Below are 16,945 nucleotides of genomic sequence, written 5' to 3'. Positions count from 1 at the left end.
TTTTAAGGGAACTGTTATGGGTCCCCATTTTGGGATCCAAAATGTATCTCGAATAGATTTTTTTTTTTTTATGTATTTTTTTAATCATTATAAATATTTTTTTAGAAGTGCGCAGTCTCTCTGAAGCTAAGCTAGCTTATCAATTTCTAAGTGCGCCCAGCTAGAATATATAGAAGCTGTAAGTGTTGTTCACCACCTCGAATATTACAATCTTCAGCACATGAATAGCCCTTCTCATAATTTCTTTTCTTTTACTTTCTGCAATCCATAAAGGTAAATATTCTGCTTCAAAATTAAATTTTTTAGAGCGAAGGTTTAGTTGTTTCTTTTGTCCTGCTAATATAATTATATATTGGCTCAAAAATCATGACCAGTAATATCACATGCCCCCATGAATATTGTATTTCGAAATAGCAAAAAATTAATTTATGTTTCAGATATATATATATATATATATATTGTCTATCTATTCACCTAATTAAGCATCAATTCTGCTGTATACAGTCGAGTTAGGCAGTCGGTGTGTAGTCGGGACACCACGTCAGATTAAAAAAAAAAAAAAAACTGTAGGAGTCGGTCTTTTCGCCACTTCTCCATGGGTCTTCCATTTCCCACTAGAACTTTCCCCTTCTCTCCATCGCCCCAACACTACCTTCCCCGCGAAATGTACCTATAAATCACCGAAGCACCTGATCTTTTTTCTCAGAGGAATTTGATCAATTCCATTTCAGAAGTTATCCAAAAACTTGTCTAGCATTTCGTGTGTCAGTGACGAAACCAGCCAACTTAGAAGAGAGAAATGGATCTCAGAATCATGGGTATGGATTCTCCACTGTTCTCCACCCTGTAGCAGATGATGGACCTGCCCGATGACACCGAAAAGTCGTCCTTCAACGCTCCTACACGCACCTACATGCGCGACACCAAGGCCATGGCTACCACAGTGTACCACTCCCGCCGATTTCAAGGAGTACCCAAGCTCCTACGTGTTCATCATCGACATGCCTGAGAATGCCAACACAGATGCTATCTCTGCGGTTTGTGCTGATGGATGTTACCAGATAATTATCAGAGCCGACTAGAACAGAGGTTTTGGTCTCCATATGGTTGTTACCAAATCAAGCAAAACCCATATGTGGGAGACGAACTTGAGAGAGAGAGAGAGAGAGAGAGAGAGAGAGAGAGAGGTGGAATCGCTTTTGTGGGAGACGAACCTGAGGCCGCGGTGGAATCATCTTCAACTCAGTGTGGGAGTCAGTTTCTTCGTGCGGAAGAAATGCAGAGAGGGAGGGAATTGAGGAGAGGGAAACTAAGGAGGGGAAGTGCGGCGTGGTTAACCTTTGTAAACGAAATGATGCGTTTTTCTTGTTCCACATCAGCAGCCGTTTACAAGTCGTTTACTTAAGGCGACTGTATTAAGCATTTTACATTAAGCATCCCTTGCATAAATTCGTTAAATTTATTATATTGACTCTTGTAATTTTCAATATTCTTAGAAAAGATCGAGGAAAAATAATGGAAGAGGGTGATATCTCATTATCTCAACATCCTGCCTCTTATGCTCCTCTCCTTCAAGCTATCCTATAAGATGACTGGAAAGCTGCTGAAGCTTTTATTCAGAACCATCCAAACTGCCTTGGAGCCGCCATAACAAAAGAGCAAGATACAGCTCTAACATTTGCTGCAGCTGCAAAACGCACCCGTTTTGTAAAAAAACTCTTGAAATTGATGACAGTGGAAGAATTAGAATTGAAAACCAACAACTGCACGGCCCTTTATTTTGCTGCTCAAACAGAAATCGTAACAATTGCAGAAGAGCTGGTGAAAAGGCACAAAGATCTGCCATCGATATTCCCCGAGAACTGCATCCAACTTTTACCACTTTACGCGGCAATAAGGACTGGAAATAGAGACATGGTGTCGTATCTATACTCGGTGACTCCTGTTAAAGACTTGGCTTATATGGATCGCTTTGAGCTCTTTAACGCTGCAATTTCCAATGATTTGTTTGGTACGTTGTCCTACGCACCAATACTTGGAGCATTAGTATTGGTTTCATCAAATTCATCTTCAAAATTTGATGAAAAGTACATATTTTTCATAAAGTCAAAAATTTATTATCCATAACCCTACATTGGATTAGTCATTAAATTTATCAAAATAATAATATAATATTATTATTTAATACTAATATTTTTTATTTTTTTTATATTTTACAATTACACTAACTATATATACATTAATAATTTAATTTGATACTTAAATTATTGATACTAACCAGAGAGTTATTCTTATTGTTAAAGTCAAAAAATGCATCAACACCCATCATGCAATAGTGTTAGTAAAAAAGGCACTCAAAATAAAAGATGAAAAAATTACATTACACAAATTATAATAGGAAATGTAAGAAATTCATTTTATAATAAAATAATAAGAATAGAGAATAAATAGTGAGTCTTCAAATATAGAGATGAAGGTGAAGATACTGTAGCTCAAAGCTTGAGCTTTGATGGTATAGTACTGAATCGCCAGCATTTTAACCTCCAAATCATCAAATTTTAATGAAACCTCCCTTTTGATGAGACCGATGGTGCTCTGAGCATCAGAGAATTAATTATGAACAATGCTATATTAGTGATCTTGTAATATTACATATTTTAACTAACTTCATATATTAACCTATTAAATGGTAGTTACTTAAAATAGGCTAAATAACAATGACAAAATTATTTGTAATACCCATTGCCTTTTGTTTGACCTAATGATCATGAAGTTTTAGTTCTTAAAGAGTATATCATATAGATTTCATGCACAAGACTTACCCCACACACACACACACACACACACACACATATATTATAAGAAAATGATCATATTAATTTGGTTTTTATGAACAGATACGGCACATAAAATTTTGGATACTCTAAAGACAGCATCTCTTAAAGAGGAGATACTTTGGTTTCTACTGAAAGTGTTGGCCAGAAAACCTTCGGAAATTGGCAACAAAAGTCAGCCATCAGTATGGGAAAGATGCTTAAACTCCTGTTAGTTTATTTCCAACCCAAACTAATTATACTTTACTTGCGTGTATCAGTGTATCCATTTATATATATTATATGTATGTATGTATTATATATATATATATATATATATATATATATATATATATGTATTCAGGTATGTATGCCGCATGCATGCATGTGTGTATTTATAACTGGACTGTAGGAATTTCTTTAATCAAGTATACAAATTTATCAAGTCTCCGGCCCTAAATGTGTTAAGAAGCCCCTTTTTTAACAGTTTAGCAGCTTATTAAAAGTGACACTTTCTCTCAAGTGTCCGGCCAGTTTTTTTATTACAAATATAATAACAATTTGATGAAAAGTTATACCAAGTCACCAGCTTGGAATGACAAACTAGTCTTACTTCATCGTATTAAATCTTTAGATGATATCTGATTATCGGATAAGCTATATTTTTGTATTTGCGGTCATGTCTTAAACAATTCTAAGACTTACTGTTTCCTTTTTACACATAGATGCATGAATGCATGCAAGAGCATATCAGATTTTTTGGGTTGAAGCAGCTATTCTTTCTCTTCACTTTTTTTCTTTTTATGGATAAAGGGGAACAAATAAAATTAAGGAAGTCAGAAGGGATGTAGTTGTGATGGTTCATGATCTCAATCATATTTTGTTGTTCATCATGCATGGGTCAGAGGTGTGCGGCCTTCTACGTTGTGGTAGACTGCTGTTGCCATTAGGAAGTTAACGCATATTTTGTTGTTCATGATGCTTAGTTATATACCCCCTGCGTGGCATTGGAAAGTAGATAGGAGGCCATATTTTATATATATAATTAATCTCTGAGACTCTTAAAATAAATTGTTAATCGCTACGTTTTCAAATTGTACTAAATTATCAAGAACTAAAGTACTGCTAATTGCAATTATATATATATATATAGACACACACACTAGATGATCGATCTATACTCGCATGCAAAATCTGACACAGAATGCTAGCTAGGTAACTAATTATGTAGTGCAATTTGCAGTACGCGTACTATATTCAAGCATATATAATTAATGAAAAATTCCAGTACTCATCGTCCATATAATTTTTTAAATTTTTTTCTTACCAAAAGCATCACATATGATTTTTTTACTTTTTTTCTCTTACTAAATATGTGGTATATAGATGATAAGTAGAAGAATTTTTATTTTTTGCAATAATAATACAAAATAAAATATAATAAAAAATGTACTGATGTGTGTAGTACTGTTCGTAGGAATGATGAGTTGAAGGGCTTATAATTAATTCATGAGAATATGTGAATTTAATCACTTAATTCATATATATATATATACATATATATATATTCTTTTGGCATATATATATAACTATTATTTCTTTTTAACCAAATTAACGATCTTCTCTTAATCCTAATTAGGCTTCAGAGGTCGGTTCTGCAACAAAGCCATGATGAAAGCATCAGCCCATCAATTAGTTTACCGCCTTTGGAAAGTGGTTGTAGACGGCGACAATTTCTCGTCGACTTTGGTTGACGGCCATCATATAGAACTACTTGTTGAAGCTGCAAAAGTTGGGAATGTTGAATTTCTACTTATACTTATTCGCTCTTGTCACGATCTCATACGGCTACGAGACCAAAAACATGGAACTTTATTTCACATTGCTATTAAACATCGACAAGAGCGTGTATTTAATTTAATATATGAGATAGGTGTTGCGAAGGTCAACCTTGCGACCTATCATGCCGAAGGGGCAAACAACATGCTGCACTTAGCTGGACAATTGCCTTCTTCAGATCGACTGAATATTGTATCTGGAGCAGCCCTTCAAATGCAACGAGAGTTGTTGTGGTTTCAAGTACGTACAGATGTTAAATATCACGTCAACTTGTTTTCTTCTCATCGCACACGTATTGCATGTTCTGCCCTTTCAATATATATATTGTTTTAATTCACAAGTAAATGGTTATTGCAGGAGATAGAAAAGATTGTGCGAAAGTCATTTGTGAACGAGAGGAATGAAAATGGAGAAACACCCAAGGATATATTTGTGAATACCCATGAAGAACTACGGAAGAATGGTGAAAAGTGGATGAGAAACACGGCAAACTCTTGCATGCTCATGGCAGCACTGATTGTCACCGTGGTTTTTCCAGCTGCCTTCACAATACCGTTGGCAACAATCAAGAAACAGGCATTCCTATATTTCTAAAAAGCAACTGGTTTACGGTATTCTTCGTATCAGATGCAATAGTAATGTTATTCTCTTCGTCTTCAATATTAGTTTTCTTGTCAGTTCTCACTTCACGCTACACAGAAAAGGATTTCCTCAAATCATTACCTCGTAGGATGGCATTAGGACTCGCTACGCTTTTAATCTCAATAGTTGGCATGCTGATAGCCTTCTCTGCAGCCTGTTTTTTGGCCTTTAAAGGCCAAACAAGTGCTTTCCCAATCAATATAATTGTCACGGTGCCCACTGTCCCAATTAGTTTGTTTATTACCCTACATCATGATCTTTGGTTTGATATATCCCGCTCAGCATTCTATTCTAGGAGGTTCCTTTTCGGGTCACAAAATAGGCTTTTCAAGCGAGTAAGCTAGGGAAAGAAGGAAAATTCTGGATAAGGCATTTTCGCGCACCCGTTGCGCACCAAACGTGACTCGTAAAAAATTAAACGCTGCATTTTTGAGTGGGACTGAGAGAAAACGAAACCTCGACCCCACAATCATCTCTCCTCTGCTTCATTCCCCTTGCAAAATGTACCAAAGCATCCCCGCTCATACTCCTCCACCAACCCCGAGTCCACCTGCCCCACCCTCGGTCTCGAATTGGGCCTGGGGCTAGGGCTCTCCCTACAGCACTCTCTTGGCTGTTGCGGTTGCTGCGGCTGTTGTTTTATGAGTAAAGGAGGAGGAGGTTTCAGGAGGCGGCGGCTGCGTGGGTGTAGGTAGCACAGAGATGAGGCATCTTGGTTCGGTGCAACCGCGGGTGAGGGAGTGGTTTTCTGGAGCCGTTGGAGGGCCAAAGCCTTGGCTCTAGTACAGACACCAATGGAGGCCGCCTGGGGAGGGTGCCCGAGCTCCATAAGCAGCGCGACGTCACCACCTGTGATCTTCGATTTCTTCATGTACTTTCCCATTACCGTTCAACTGATTCTGCAGTTTGTGAGGGCAAGAGTTTCTTTCAAGATTTCATGTAGAGAGAGAGCGACCAAATCTTCTTGTACTCTGTGGAGAGAGAAGGGGGAGGGGAGGGTGTGGAGCCATGGAGGTGGTTGAGACTTTGAGAAGGAGAGAAAGAAAAAGGCCCGGCCCACATCAAGATGCAGCGTTTAATTTTTTGCAAGGTCACGTTTGGTGCGCAAGGTTTTGAACTATGAAAATAGTTATTGTAAAATAGTTAGTTTTACAGACCCTTAATTGTAAATATAGTTTTATTGTTGCACGTGTGTTCCCTTCATGTTGCAGATATAGTTAGTAGATTACTCTGTAATTTTTACCAGAACAGTTTTTATACAATACAGAAGTTAAACTTTCTTCTCCATTCGTGTTATTGATTCTTCTTGATCATTCTTGAATTTCTTGATCATTCTTGAGTTTGTTGAGCATTTCGGGTGATTGAATCAACCCAGACTAATTCTTCTACACAAGGGGTGCCCGAAAACGTCTCCATCCAGAGTTTTCGGAAAAGGATGACAACCCGTAGTGCAAATTCTCAGTATGAAAGTTCTCAGTATGAAATTTGACCAAATTAATCAAAGCTTTAGTTTGATCTTCGTTAATTAGCTAGGAATGTTGGTTTTTTATGTGTGCGCGCAGATATATGTGTTTCTTGTTGTGCTTTCCTTAATTTGTAAAACCCACGGTACTGGGCCGCTGGTAATTAATTAATTAGGATTCCCGGCCGAAACTCTCTTGTAAGATAATTCTATGTTTGTCATTACCAACAGGACCATCATTTGATCCCTTCGCTTCACCGATATTGGCTGCCAAAGAAAATTCTTCTTGTAATAAAAAAAATTAATATTTATGATCAATTATTTACGATAAAAATATCATTTCTTATAAAAATAGACTTAATGACACTAACAAAACAAATTAAATGACAATTAAAGTTTCGAAGGTGGAGCCAATCTTTCTTCTTCTTTTTTTCCTAATCAATTATGGTATAGATATATAAAATAGTTACAAGATACGAGAGATAACAGGGTTAGAGGCCCTGATATTCATGCCAAACCAGTTAGTACAACACTGAAAAAGAAAAAGAATGAGGGATTTGGGGCCAATGACTTAACCCCCATCCATTTCTTACAAGGGAAAGCTGCCTAAAGCGGTTTTGATACAGTCCGATAAACGGACTATAATACTACGACCGAAAGGCGCAGTGAATAGATCTAAGCTACATGTCGCTGGTCTAGACTGACTGAAAGAGACTTTCACTATATTTTTTCCACGATCTTTAGTTAGGATGAGCGAAAATGTAGAAATATAGCAAATGGAAGAAGTATCAAATTGCCGGCCGGCAATCGCCAGGAATTGTAGTAGCGCGTGAGGACCACTCGCCACACTAATTAGAGAGTGGAGGTTGGTTGGATCTAAGAGATCCGAAACTGTTGACCACAAAAATGTCGTGTGTGCTGGCAGCAAACTTGTCTTGGTGTGGCAGCATGTGAGATTCACGCGCGGTTTGGGATGGGCGTGAAACGCACACGCCACTCTTTTCGACAGTTTTCTTCTGTCGTCCGAAGGATCAGCGGCTGGTTAGTCTTGAGGTGTGGTGCGTAGCGGTCGTGGGTGGCTGTAAAGTAGTAGATCGGCAACTCTCTATGCTATGGTCTGAAAATTAAAGAAAAATCGAAAAAAATACGATAGGACAGTATCTAGACTATATAGACGGGAGGAGGGTGGATGGAGCCAAACCCACTCTCTAGATTGGCTAGCTCCACCCATCCCCTAGACGGAGAAGGTAAGATTTTTAGACCTTCTTTGTAAAGCTTTTCCGCTGGAGAGAGAAAATGAAAGTGTCTAAGGTGGAGCCAATCTTATAAATCATTTTTCGTGAAGACAACACAGCATTTAAAAGCAATATTAATGGTTGCTATCTAGTAATAACTTCTTAACAACACAATTAGGAAAATGACAAAGATATAACTTTTAATTTTTGGTAATTATATCACGACTAAAGGCAACTTTGTAAAGGGAAATGAAACTTGAATAAATATGTTTAACACTTTTTTTAAAAGTAATTTTTCGATAAAATATTATATCGTTTGAACTGAAACCTCTCAAATTCAAACAAAAAAACTTAGATAAATTTTAAAACTAGTAATGTATTATGAGTAATGTTAGATACAGTCATGGATTGAGCAAGTGTTACGTATTTCTTTTGAAAAAGTGTGGAGTCTATAATTAAAAAATTAATTTTTTCATGTGAATTCTATATTTACTTAGTTTTTTTAAAAATAGTATTCGGTGCTTGTGCACTCTATAACTGTAAATATTATTTCTTATATATTATTAAAGAGAGGTGTAAAATTGAAAATTCTTCTACATGATTTTCATTTTGTAAAATAAAGTTTCAATTGTATCAATATTATTTTACAAAATATCATCCATTAGAGTTGTATATAAATAATACTATTCGAAATCAATTCAGTCAAACTTGAATAATTCAGTTCAATTCATTTAGCGTGGAAGAGGCTCCTTAATTATAAGAGCATTAACATTAGATTATGTAAATGTAAATGCAAAATTTAGATAATATGACATGATTTTGCATTTGGCTATTTCACTTAAAACTTATTTCTACATTGGATTATCCATATATTATTTAAAATAATAATAAAATATTATAAATTTAATAATATATTTTTTTTTACAATTTTTTTGTTTTGTTCTATTAATTTTTTTTCATAGATTGAGAGCTATATGGAAATATTAATATTATACAATATGAGACTTGGATAAAGATGTGGATGGGTCTTGGAGTGCAGCAAATACATTCTAATTATTTCATACAACAAAAAAAAAAAACACCTACCTATTACATTTTCATCTAAAAAAACCATCATTGAGAAAAATATACATCTCCAAAAGTCACTAATGTTCAACACATTTCAGCCCATCACAAAAATATAAACACCTTCAAAAGTTAGCCCATCACTAATGTTACTGTCCATCACAAAAAATAAAGATAATGTCCAATCACAAAGTTGCTGCCCAGCCACATGTATTTCCATCACATATGGCTTGACGACCACTAAAATCAGACAGAGTATACATTAAACATATATTATTGTTAATTACAACTTCGAAATGAGCTAGACAAATACTTACACACCTCCAAAAGGTGTGGATGGGTCCTCGGACGGTGATGTGATTACAGACTTGCTCATTAAACGATCGAAAATTTCACCCTGAAGACGTTAGAAATAAAGTTGCTGCTTTGGTTTCATCCCATCAAGATCTAATTTCATTATTTCAGCTTCGAACTTCTTCTTCTCAAGTGCAAGATGTTCATTTCTATCCCGCTCTTGCTTGCTGTTAAATTCTCTTCTCTCAATCCTGAATGTATTTCTTTCAGCAGTCATGCGAGCTATGGCATGGGTAAATTCATCATCTACATCATCTCTACACTTCCTCTTTCTTTCCTTGTCTTTCGCAGCCTTCTTGCCTGGAGGTCTCTCAAGGATAACCTCCACGTTGTCATCTAAAATATCATCTCCGTCTGGAGTTAAGCTAGCACTGGCCGGACGTCTTCCATGTGGCTTCCTCCTTGTTGACAATGTTGACTGATGTTGCTGCCATTTTGGTTGTTGTCTCAATAGACACCAACAATGCTCCATGGTAAAGTTCGCCTTCTCAATTTTTTTGTACATTATTTTTGCTTTCTCAATCTTAAATGAACAAAGTGATAAAGTTAGTATGTAAATAAGCTCAAGCATATAAAAAAAAACTAAAGGAAAAACAAAATTAATACCTTATCGACCTCCGTGGTACCACTTGGATGCAAAGACTCTACTTGTGCTACAGCAACACAAAACTTATTTGTGCATTTTTGGATCGATTGCCATCGATTGGTCAATGACGCAATCGAACGTTCAGGATTGTTTGGTTTTTTATACTCATGATAGTATTCATAAATTATTTCCCACATTTGTGTGGATTTTTGGTCAGTCCCTCGAATAGCATCTACGCTAATGTTTAGCTAAGCTGAAATACGAAGATTATCCTCCTCAATGGTGAAAGACACACCTCGTTGAGATTTTTTAATAGGTGGCCTTCGTTCACCTTCAGCTTGTGATGATTGGACCATCACATTATCATGTATGCTATTGAAGGGGGTGTTGCCTTCCCCTTGTCCACCACTTTGCAAGAGAGTAGTGAAGAAGGGATCCGCATCAAATGAAGGCTCCATCCTTGAATAATTTAAAGTTTATCATAATTAAATGAGGCAAGCCATAATGAAATGAGTGCACATGATAAATAAGCTCACTAAAACTTGAATACTTTGGATATCATATATATAACATTTTAACATACTTAAATCATGGATATTAGAAACTAATGAAGAATAAATTGTTTCAAAGAGTACCTTGCCAGAATTTTCCTTATTTCCAACAATAGTTTGACAAGCAAGCTCCAAGATTTAGGTTTCTGTACATAATAATCCAGGTTATTTTTTTGTGTAGCTAATTCTTTGAACTGTATATTACCAAGATGTCATCTATCCCATTTACTTTCTGTTATATTTTAATGCAGGTCATAACTGATATGGAAAGGTTCAAGCAAGATTTCAAGGTCATAACTGCCAAAATACATGAGATGATCAAAACTGAAAAATATATTGTCACTCTAACTGAACAAGCATTAAGACTGCATCAATCATGAAACGAAAGCTGATGGGCCTAAAGCATTTGAGATCTATTATTATTTGACTACAAATTATATTATACAATCCAAAACAAAAATTATTTCAACTAAAAAACTGAAGGGCCTAATATCTTATAGCAATTCTTTGAAGGCAAGGGGCAAGCAGTTTAAGCTACATCCAGAATTAAATTTTCCAACCAAATTATGTCATGAAGGCAAGGGAAAATAGTAAGAACATCGTGCCATATGTTTATCACTGACAGGAAACAGAGTTTTCATTTTATTGTGTAACATATGCGCCAATTTGTTGAATATTTTATAAACAGGATCCTAGCACCGCCTTTGAATATTTGAGGTGCAAGATGAACATATGGAGACCCAGTGCTACAGGGAGTTGCACTCCATGGACAAACAACTAGCATCACAAAGAAACTTCCAGCTAAGGAAAATGAGAAAATTAAAAAAGAAAAACTAAGGAAATGATAAAAAGATTTCAAGGAAATCAGACTACTCAAAAACAAAGCAAAAGAATAAACATCTAAGAAAAAAAGAACTACACAAATCGAACTTGTGATAAATATGAACACAAAGTTTGAAAAAGAAAATCTAAGCTCAGAGAGAGAGAGAGAGTAACCTTGGCGAGAATGATATCCAAAAGCTTCGTCCCTGCTTTTGAATCTCCAATCTCAGTTCGAAAGCTTTTCACTGAAAAGAAATTCCACGTCTCTCTCAACGCATGGAGAGAAAAGGCAACAAAAATGAAACCCTAGGAGAAGAGAAAATGCACAAGGGTGAAATGGAGATAATTTACTGGCAGAAGGAAGAAACCGAGGGAAGAAAAATATTTGGTAAAATAGAGATGAAAAATCGAGGGAAGAGAGAGAGTGTTCAGACGAAAGAAATAGTTTTTAATAGTTTTGGTTCAACTACAGTGAATGTCAAATATGACCGCAAGAGATAGTTTACTATAGCTGAAAGTCATCTTGTTTACATTTGGATAATTCAATGCAGTTCATTTTTATCTTCTGTTAACCAAATTATCTATTTTATTTGCATTTGCATAATTCAATATGAATGCTCTAAGCTCCTTATATTTTGTGGAAAAAAGTTTCATTTTACGTGAAAAGTTGCTCTGCTAGGGTTTTCACCGATTCTCCTTGCTAGTTTCACACGTCCACTGCATGGCGGCCATAGATGGCCAGCCTCCCATGGTAGGCCCTATTCGGTCGTTTGTTGATCTTGGCTCGACAGTGCCCTAACCATTGCCAGAGACGGTTGTCCCTTTCCGGCAACCGAAATTGCAGATGGTGAATTATTCTTCATCTTTTCATCTGAGGAGATCAATAAAACTGCTAAACCATTTAGGTTCTCTATGGTGCTTAAATTCCTTCAGCAATGGCCATCTCTCAACGCCATCTGTGCTTTCATCTGTAGCCGTTGGGGACTGTCCAGTGTGCCTATTGTCTTTGCAATGCAACGTCCAAGAAATATCTTCATTCGCATGAGCTTTTAAAGAAAGCATAAGATGATCCATTGACCAATACAGAATAGTTTTTTTTTTTTACAAAATCAATGAAAGTGTTTGAGAAACTAAACTAACCCATTACTGCAAATAGTAAATCTCATTCAAGACGATCGTATGCCTTCATCATATAAAGTTTGAAGATGATATTGCCTCCATACGTGTGCTAATCAATTTCTCTCACAAGTTCATGCGAACCTGATTTCCATACGGCTCTATCGAGGGAATCGTGCTACATAGAGGGAGTTCATTACATACCTTTTACCTGGTCATTGAAGTTTGATGAGGATTTCGAGCCACCAACAGTTCCAGTTTGGGTGTTCTTGTCGGGAATTCTGCCTAACTACTATCATTGCTCTCTTTTAAAGATGTTCACGACACCGATAGGTAAGTGTATCCGCCGAGATAATCCGCCTACTTGTGCCGCTCGCACTGATGGGGCATGGGTCTGTTTAGAAATAGACTCTTCAAAGGAGCCTCTCACACACTTTTGGATTGGTATCCATGTGATGCCAAAAGGCAGGATGCAAGAAATCACCTACGAGACTCTACCAGCTTACCGTTCGACCTGTCGTTGCCAAGGACATAACCAACGGAATTGTAGGTTTGGCAGTGATCATAAACAAAAGGCCAAAGGAGGGAAGCTTTGGGTTAAAGTGGATGGTAGTCTACAGAACAATGAAAAGAGTTTGGTGCCTTTTGTTGGTGTAGTGGTGGAAGAGCATGGAAAACCTAGTAATCGGAAGGACCTGTCTAATTCGAGTGGTCTTGATGGAAAAGAAAGTTTGGCTGGTGCAACACATTCTGCGATCCTCCATGGTTCGGTGGCTCTCAAGCAGGTGCAATACGCTTTTGGGAACAAGGAGACTATTGTGGATCATGGGCCTTCTGGTTCTGGGCCGGTCATTGTGGTCAATGCTTGTGAAAGCCAAATTGTGGCCTAAAGTCAGGGGAGTGATGGTTCTGAGGCTCTGAGATGTGCGGGTTTGACATTATCTACTTGTAGTGAACCTGAACGGGTGCAACTGTCACATGGTTGTGGGGACAAGGAGCTTCATTTGGACCATGGGCTAACTGGTAATGGTCCGACCTTTGATGAAAATGCCAATGAGAGTCAACTTGTAATTCAAAGAAAGGGGATTGGAGATACTGAGAATCTGAGGCTTGCAAAATCGAATGTAGCTACTGGCATGAGTTCGCATGATACTGTCACTTTGAATGATTCCATGGGCTCCGGTGAGGCTAGGCCTTCTCAATGAGTTTTGCTCCAATCCAAGGGGCATACTGGAATTTAGAAGCCTAATCTGGTCCTAATGTTATTGCTCCTAAAACAGAAATTAGAGAAGCATCACAATCTGAATATGAAACTGAGAGAGACCGACTTAAAGATGATATTGAGAAAAGAATAGTGTTCTGACTCTGAAAGCCTTCGCAATTCAGTTAGTAAGTGATGGGAACCAAAGTGGGCCTACTCTTAAAGATCATTTGCAAGTTTCAGATGGGCCAATTACAAGATCAAGAGTTAAGAAGATCAATGAAGCAATGCAAGGACTAGTGCAATCCACTTGGGACCAGTCTAGCAAGAGCCGAATATTCAATATGGGCTTGAGAGAAGGAGATTCAATGATCATCCATGTGATACAAGCTATGTAACAATGCAACATAAATTAGAGCCTATTATTATGATTATGTGATTGAAGGCCATGGACTTGTTTATTTCATTAAAGGGGCTTATTTTATTAGTTATAGGAATTAATCTTGAATAATTGGGTTTCAGGATGCTTGGCCTGCATATGTCTTATTTCTTATGAACTAGGGTTTTTGAAAAGGCTTGTATTTTGGCCAATGGCTTATTTGGAAAGTTACTTTTTAGGAACTAGGGTTTAATGAGGTACTGTAGCGAGTTACTGTAGTCGTGATACTATTCATCCAGGTGTAGTTTTGGAAGTAAGAGCTTTATTTTGGCTAGGGTTTTAATTAGGTTTAGGTTTAAATACACTTTGTAGCCTCATTTTAACAAGTTTTATGAAATTTGATGAATTTGTTCATTGTGAATTGAGTTTATCTCCTTTTGTTCTTAATTGAACTTTTGTTCTTATCAAAGGTAAATCACAACATTTGTGGCTTTCCTCCTGTAATCTGGATTTTTTAGACAAGTTATTCAACGGGTTTAGATTTTAATATAATCTAGGTTCTTGAAACGAGTTATCATTGGGTCTAGGTTTTCCATCCATTGACTTGATTTTGACTTTCTTGGGTGGGTTTTTAAATTGATTGTGGGTTCAAGGGATTCTATTCCTGCGGGTTCATATCATTTGGTATTCAGAACAACGTTTTCAATCAGATCTGATTCTATCTTTTAATTCTTGTATCTTTAATTTTAATTTTAATTATAGGCCTTCATTGTTCTAGGGTTGAAAAAAAAAAGCAAAAAGTAGGCTGCCGAAATTCTTAGAGTTTTTGGTTTGGCTGAAATTTGCATCACCTAGGGTTTCAAAATTCTAGGGTTTCCTACATCTCTAAGTTTGTTAATTACTTGGAGTGCCGTTCCATTGATTCTCTTCTACTTCATTGCCTTGTGTGCTTGAATTCAATTACTTGATTTTCACAATTGAATATTGTTGTTTGTGATTCAATTAGAGAAAAGAAAAGAAAAGACAAGAAATGAAAGCAAAAGAAAAGAAAAGAAAAAAAAATTTGAAAAAAAAAAAGAGAGAAAATGTAGCATATTCAAAGGTTGCTACATAATTACAAAGAAGAGAAAGAAATAAATTTGTTGATTGAACCTTATCATCAAAGGGGCTACATACATCATTAAAGTTGGTATCTTGTCTTATTGTTACTCTTTCATTCGTATAACTTCCTTGATTCTCGTATCGTTTTTATTCCTTCCGTGTTTCTTTTATACTTGCTTTCCTGGACCTAATATTACTAGTTGGGATAAATCAAGGTTGCGTTGTCTTGATTGAGTTCAATTAGTTCTTAAAGAACTTGAGTGGAAAAACTCTAGAGGTAAAAGGCAAGAGAGTGTGAGACTATTATCGGGAAAAAAATCAATTAAGAATGAAACACGAGTGGAGTGCCATTATTCGAGTGTAAACACGTAAGGGAGTGTGAACTTTTCAACTAGCATTCTTTTTATCCAGCACATTATGATGTCTCATAGGAGTAACTTATCACCAAAGGGGATGGCAGATAACTCATTCTTTGTGTTGCAAGCCATGCAACAACAATTTGAGCGGTTGAACTTGATGTTGTGTGAAGTGATGGATAGTATGGATAATCAAGAAGCAGTGATTAGAAATCTACAAGGTAAGAGAGATAGGAGGCGACGAGAGCCTAGTATTGAGAATGGGTATGAGAAGGGAGAGCATGGTGAGGATGAGGAAGACCTAACATCTGAAATTGGATTGTGTAGACATAGAGGAGTTAGGTGTGGAAGAGGACCTAGGGAAAATCCAGGGGGTCGAAATAGAGTAGATAAGAACCTTGAGAGCATCAAAATGAAAATACCAACATTCCAAGGTAAAACTAACCCTGAAGTTTATATAGAGTGGGAGAAAAGAATAGAGTTGGTGTTTGATTGTCATAATTACTCTAAAGAAAAGAATGTGAAGTTGGTTGTAATTGAGTTCACTGATTATGCGATTATTTGGTGGGATCAATTAGTGACCAATAGCAGAAGGAATCTTAAGAGGCCTATAGAAACATGGAGAGAGTTGAAAGATATCATGATGCAGAAATTTGTACCTAGCCACTACTATAGAAACCTCTACCTAAAACTACAAAATCCTACATAGGAGTCTAGGAGTGTAAATAATTACCAGAAGGAGATTAAGATGGCTATGATTTGGCCTAATGTAGTGGAGGATCGGGAGGCCACGATGACAAGATTTTTGAGTGGGTTGAATAGGGAGATAGCCAATATAGTTGAGTTGCAACATTATGTGGAGGTAAAGGATATGGTGTACATGGCTATGAAGGTGGAGAGGCGGCTAAAAGGAAAGGGTACATCAAGGCATACTTTGGGTTCTAGCACTCATTGGAAACCAAAGGGGGACAAAAATAATCAAGTTGTAACAAAAGGGAAGACCGAACCACCTAAGGGAAAAAATGAGGATGAGGTTGAAACCTAAAAAAAAAAAAGAATGAGTTGAAAAACAATTGTGAGGCGGAGAGTTCAAAAAAATAGGAAGGACAAATAGAGTGAGAGGAAAAAAAAGAATAATGCCGAAATATCAAAAGAAAGTGAAAGTGAAAGTTAAAATAGAAAGATGGTTGAGAGTCAAGAAAAAAGAGTGGATCCACAATAGGAAAAAGAAAGAGAGATTGCAGAGAGAAACAAAAAGACAAAAGTGGTTTTTTATGCTAAGGCAATCTTTTATACTAATGAATTTAACGACTTTTTGCTTGTGTTGTTGTTTCTTTGTTGCAAGGATATGAGGTCATGATTCCAAGTGGTGTATTTAGTGGATTGTCATCTATTAGGGAGATAGAGCACTACATTGATTTTG

The 16,945-nt window shown here is 36.7% G+C and overlaps 2 protein-coding genes across 2 annotated transcripts; one reads left to right on the top strand and one right to left on the bottom strand.

Annotated features, from left to right (window-relative positions):
- Positions 1-869: 869 nt before the first annotated feature.
- Positions 870-5,246, top strand: LOC108985121. Its single transcript, XM_035686064.1, has 4 exons — positions 870-1,037; positions 1,621-2,011; positions 4,453-4,892; positions 5,010-5,246. The coding sequence occupies exons 1-4, from the start codon at positions 870-872 to the stop codon at positions 5,244-5,246; spliced, it is 1,236 nt and encodes a 411-aa protein (XP_035541957.1).
- Positions 5,247-5,763: 517 nt separating this feature from the next.
- Positions 5,764-6,177, bottom strand: LOC108985124 (cyclin-dependent kinase inhibitor 3-like). Its single transcript, XM_018957299.2, has one exon. The coding sequence runs from the start codon at positions 6,175-6,177 to the stop codon at positions 5,764-5,766; it is 414 nt and encodes a 137-aa protein (XP_018812844.1).
- Positions 6,178-16,945: the final 10,768 nt, after the last annotated feature.

This window comes from Juglans regia, chromosome 15 (assembly GCF_001411555.2).
Source record: "Juglans regia cultivar Chandler chromosome 15, Walnut 2.0, whole genome shotgun sequence".
Taxonomy (NCBI): Eukaryota; Viridiplantae; Streptophyta; class Magnoliopsida; order Fagales; family Juglandaceae; genus Juglans; species Juglans regia.
The sequence above is the reverse complement of the archived record's forward strand: the minus strand, read 5'-3'. Positions and strand labels throughout refer to the sequence as shown.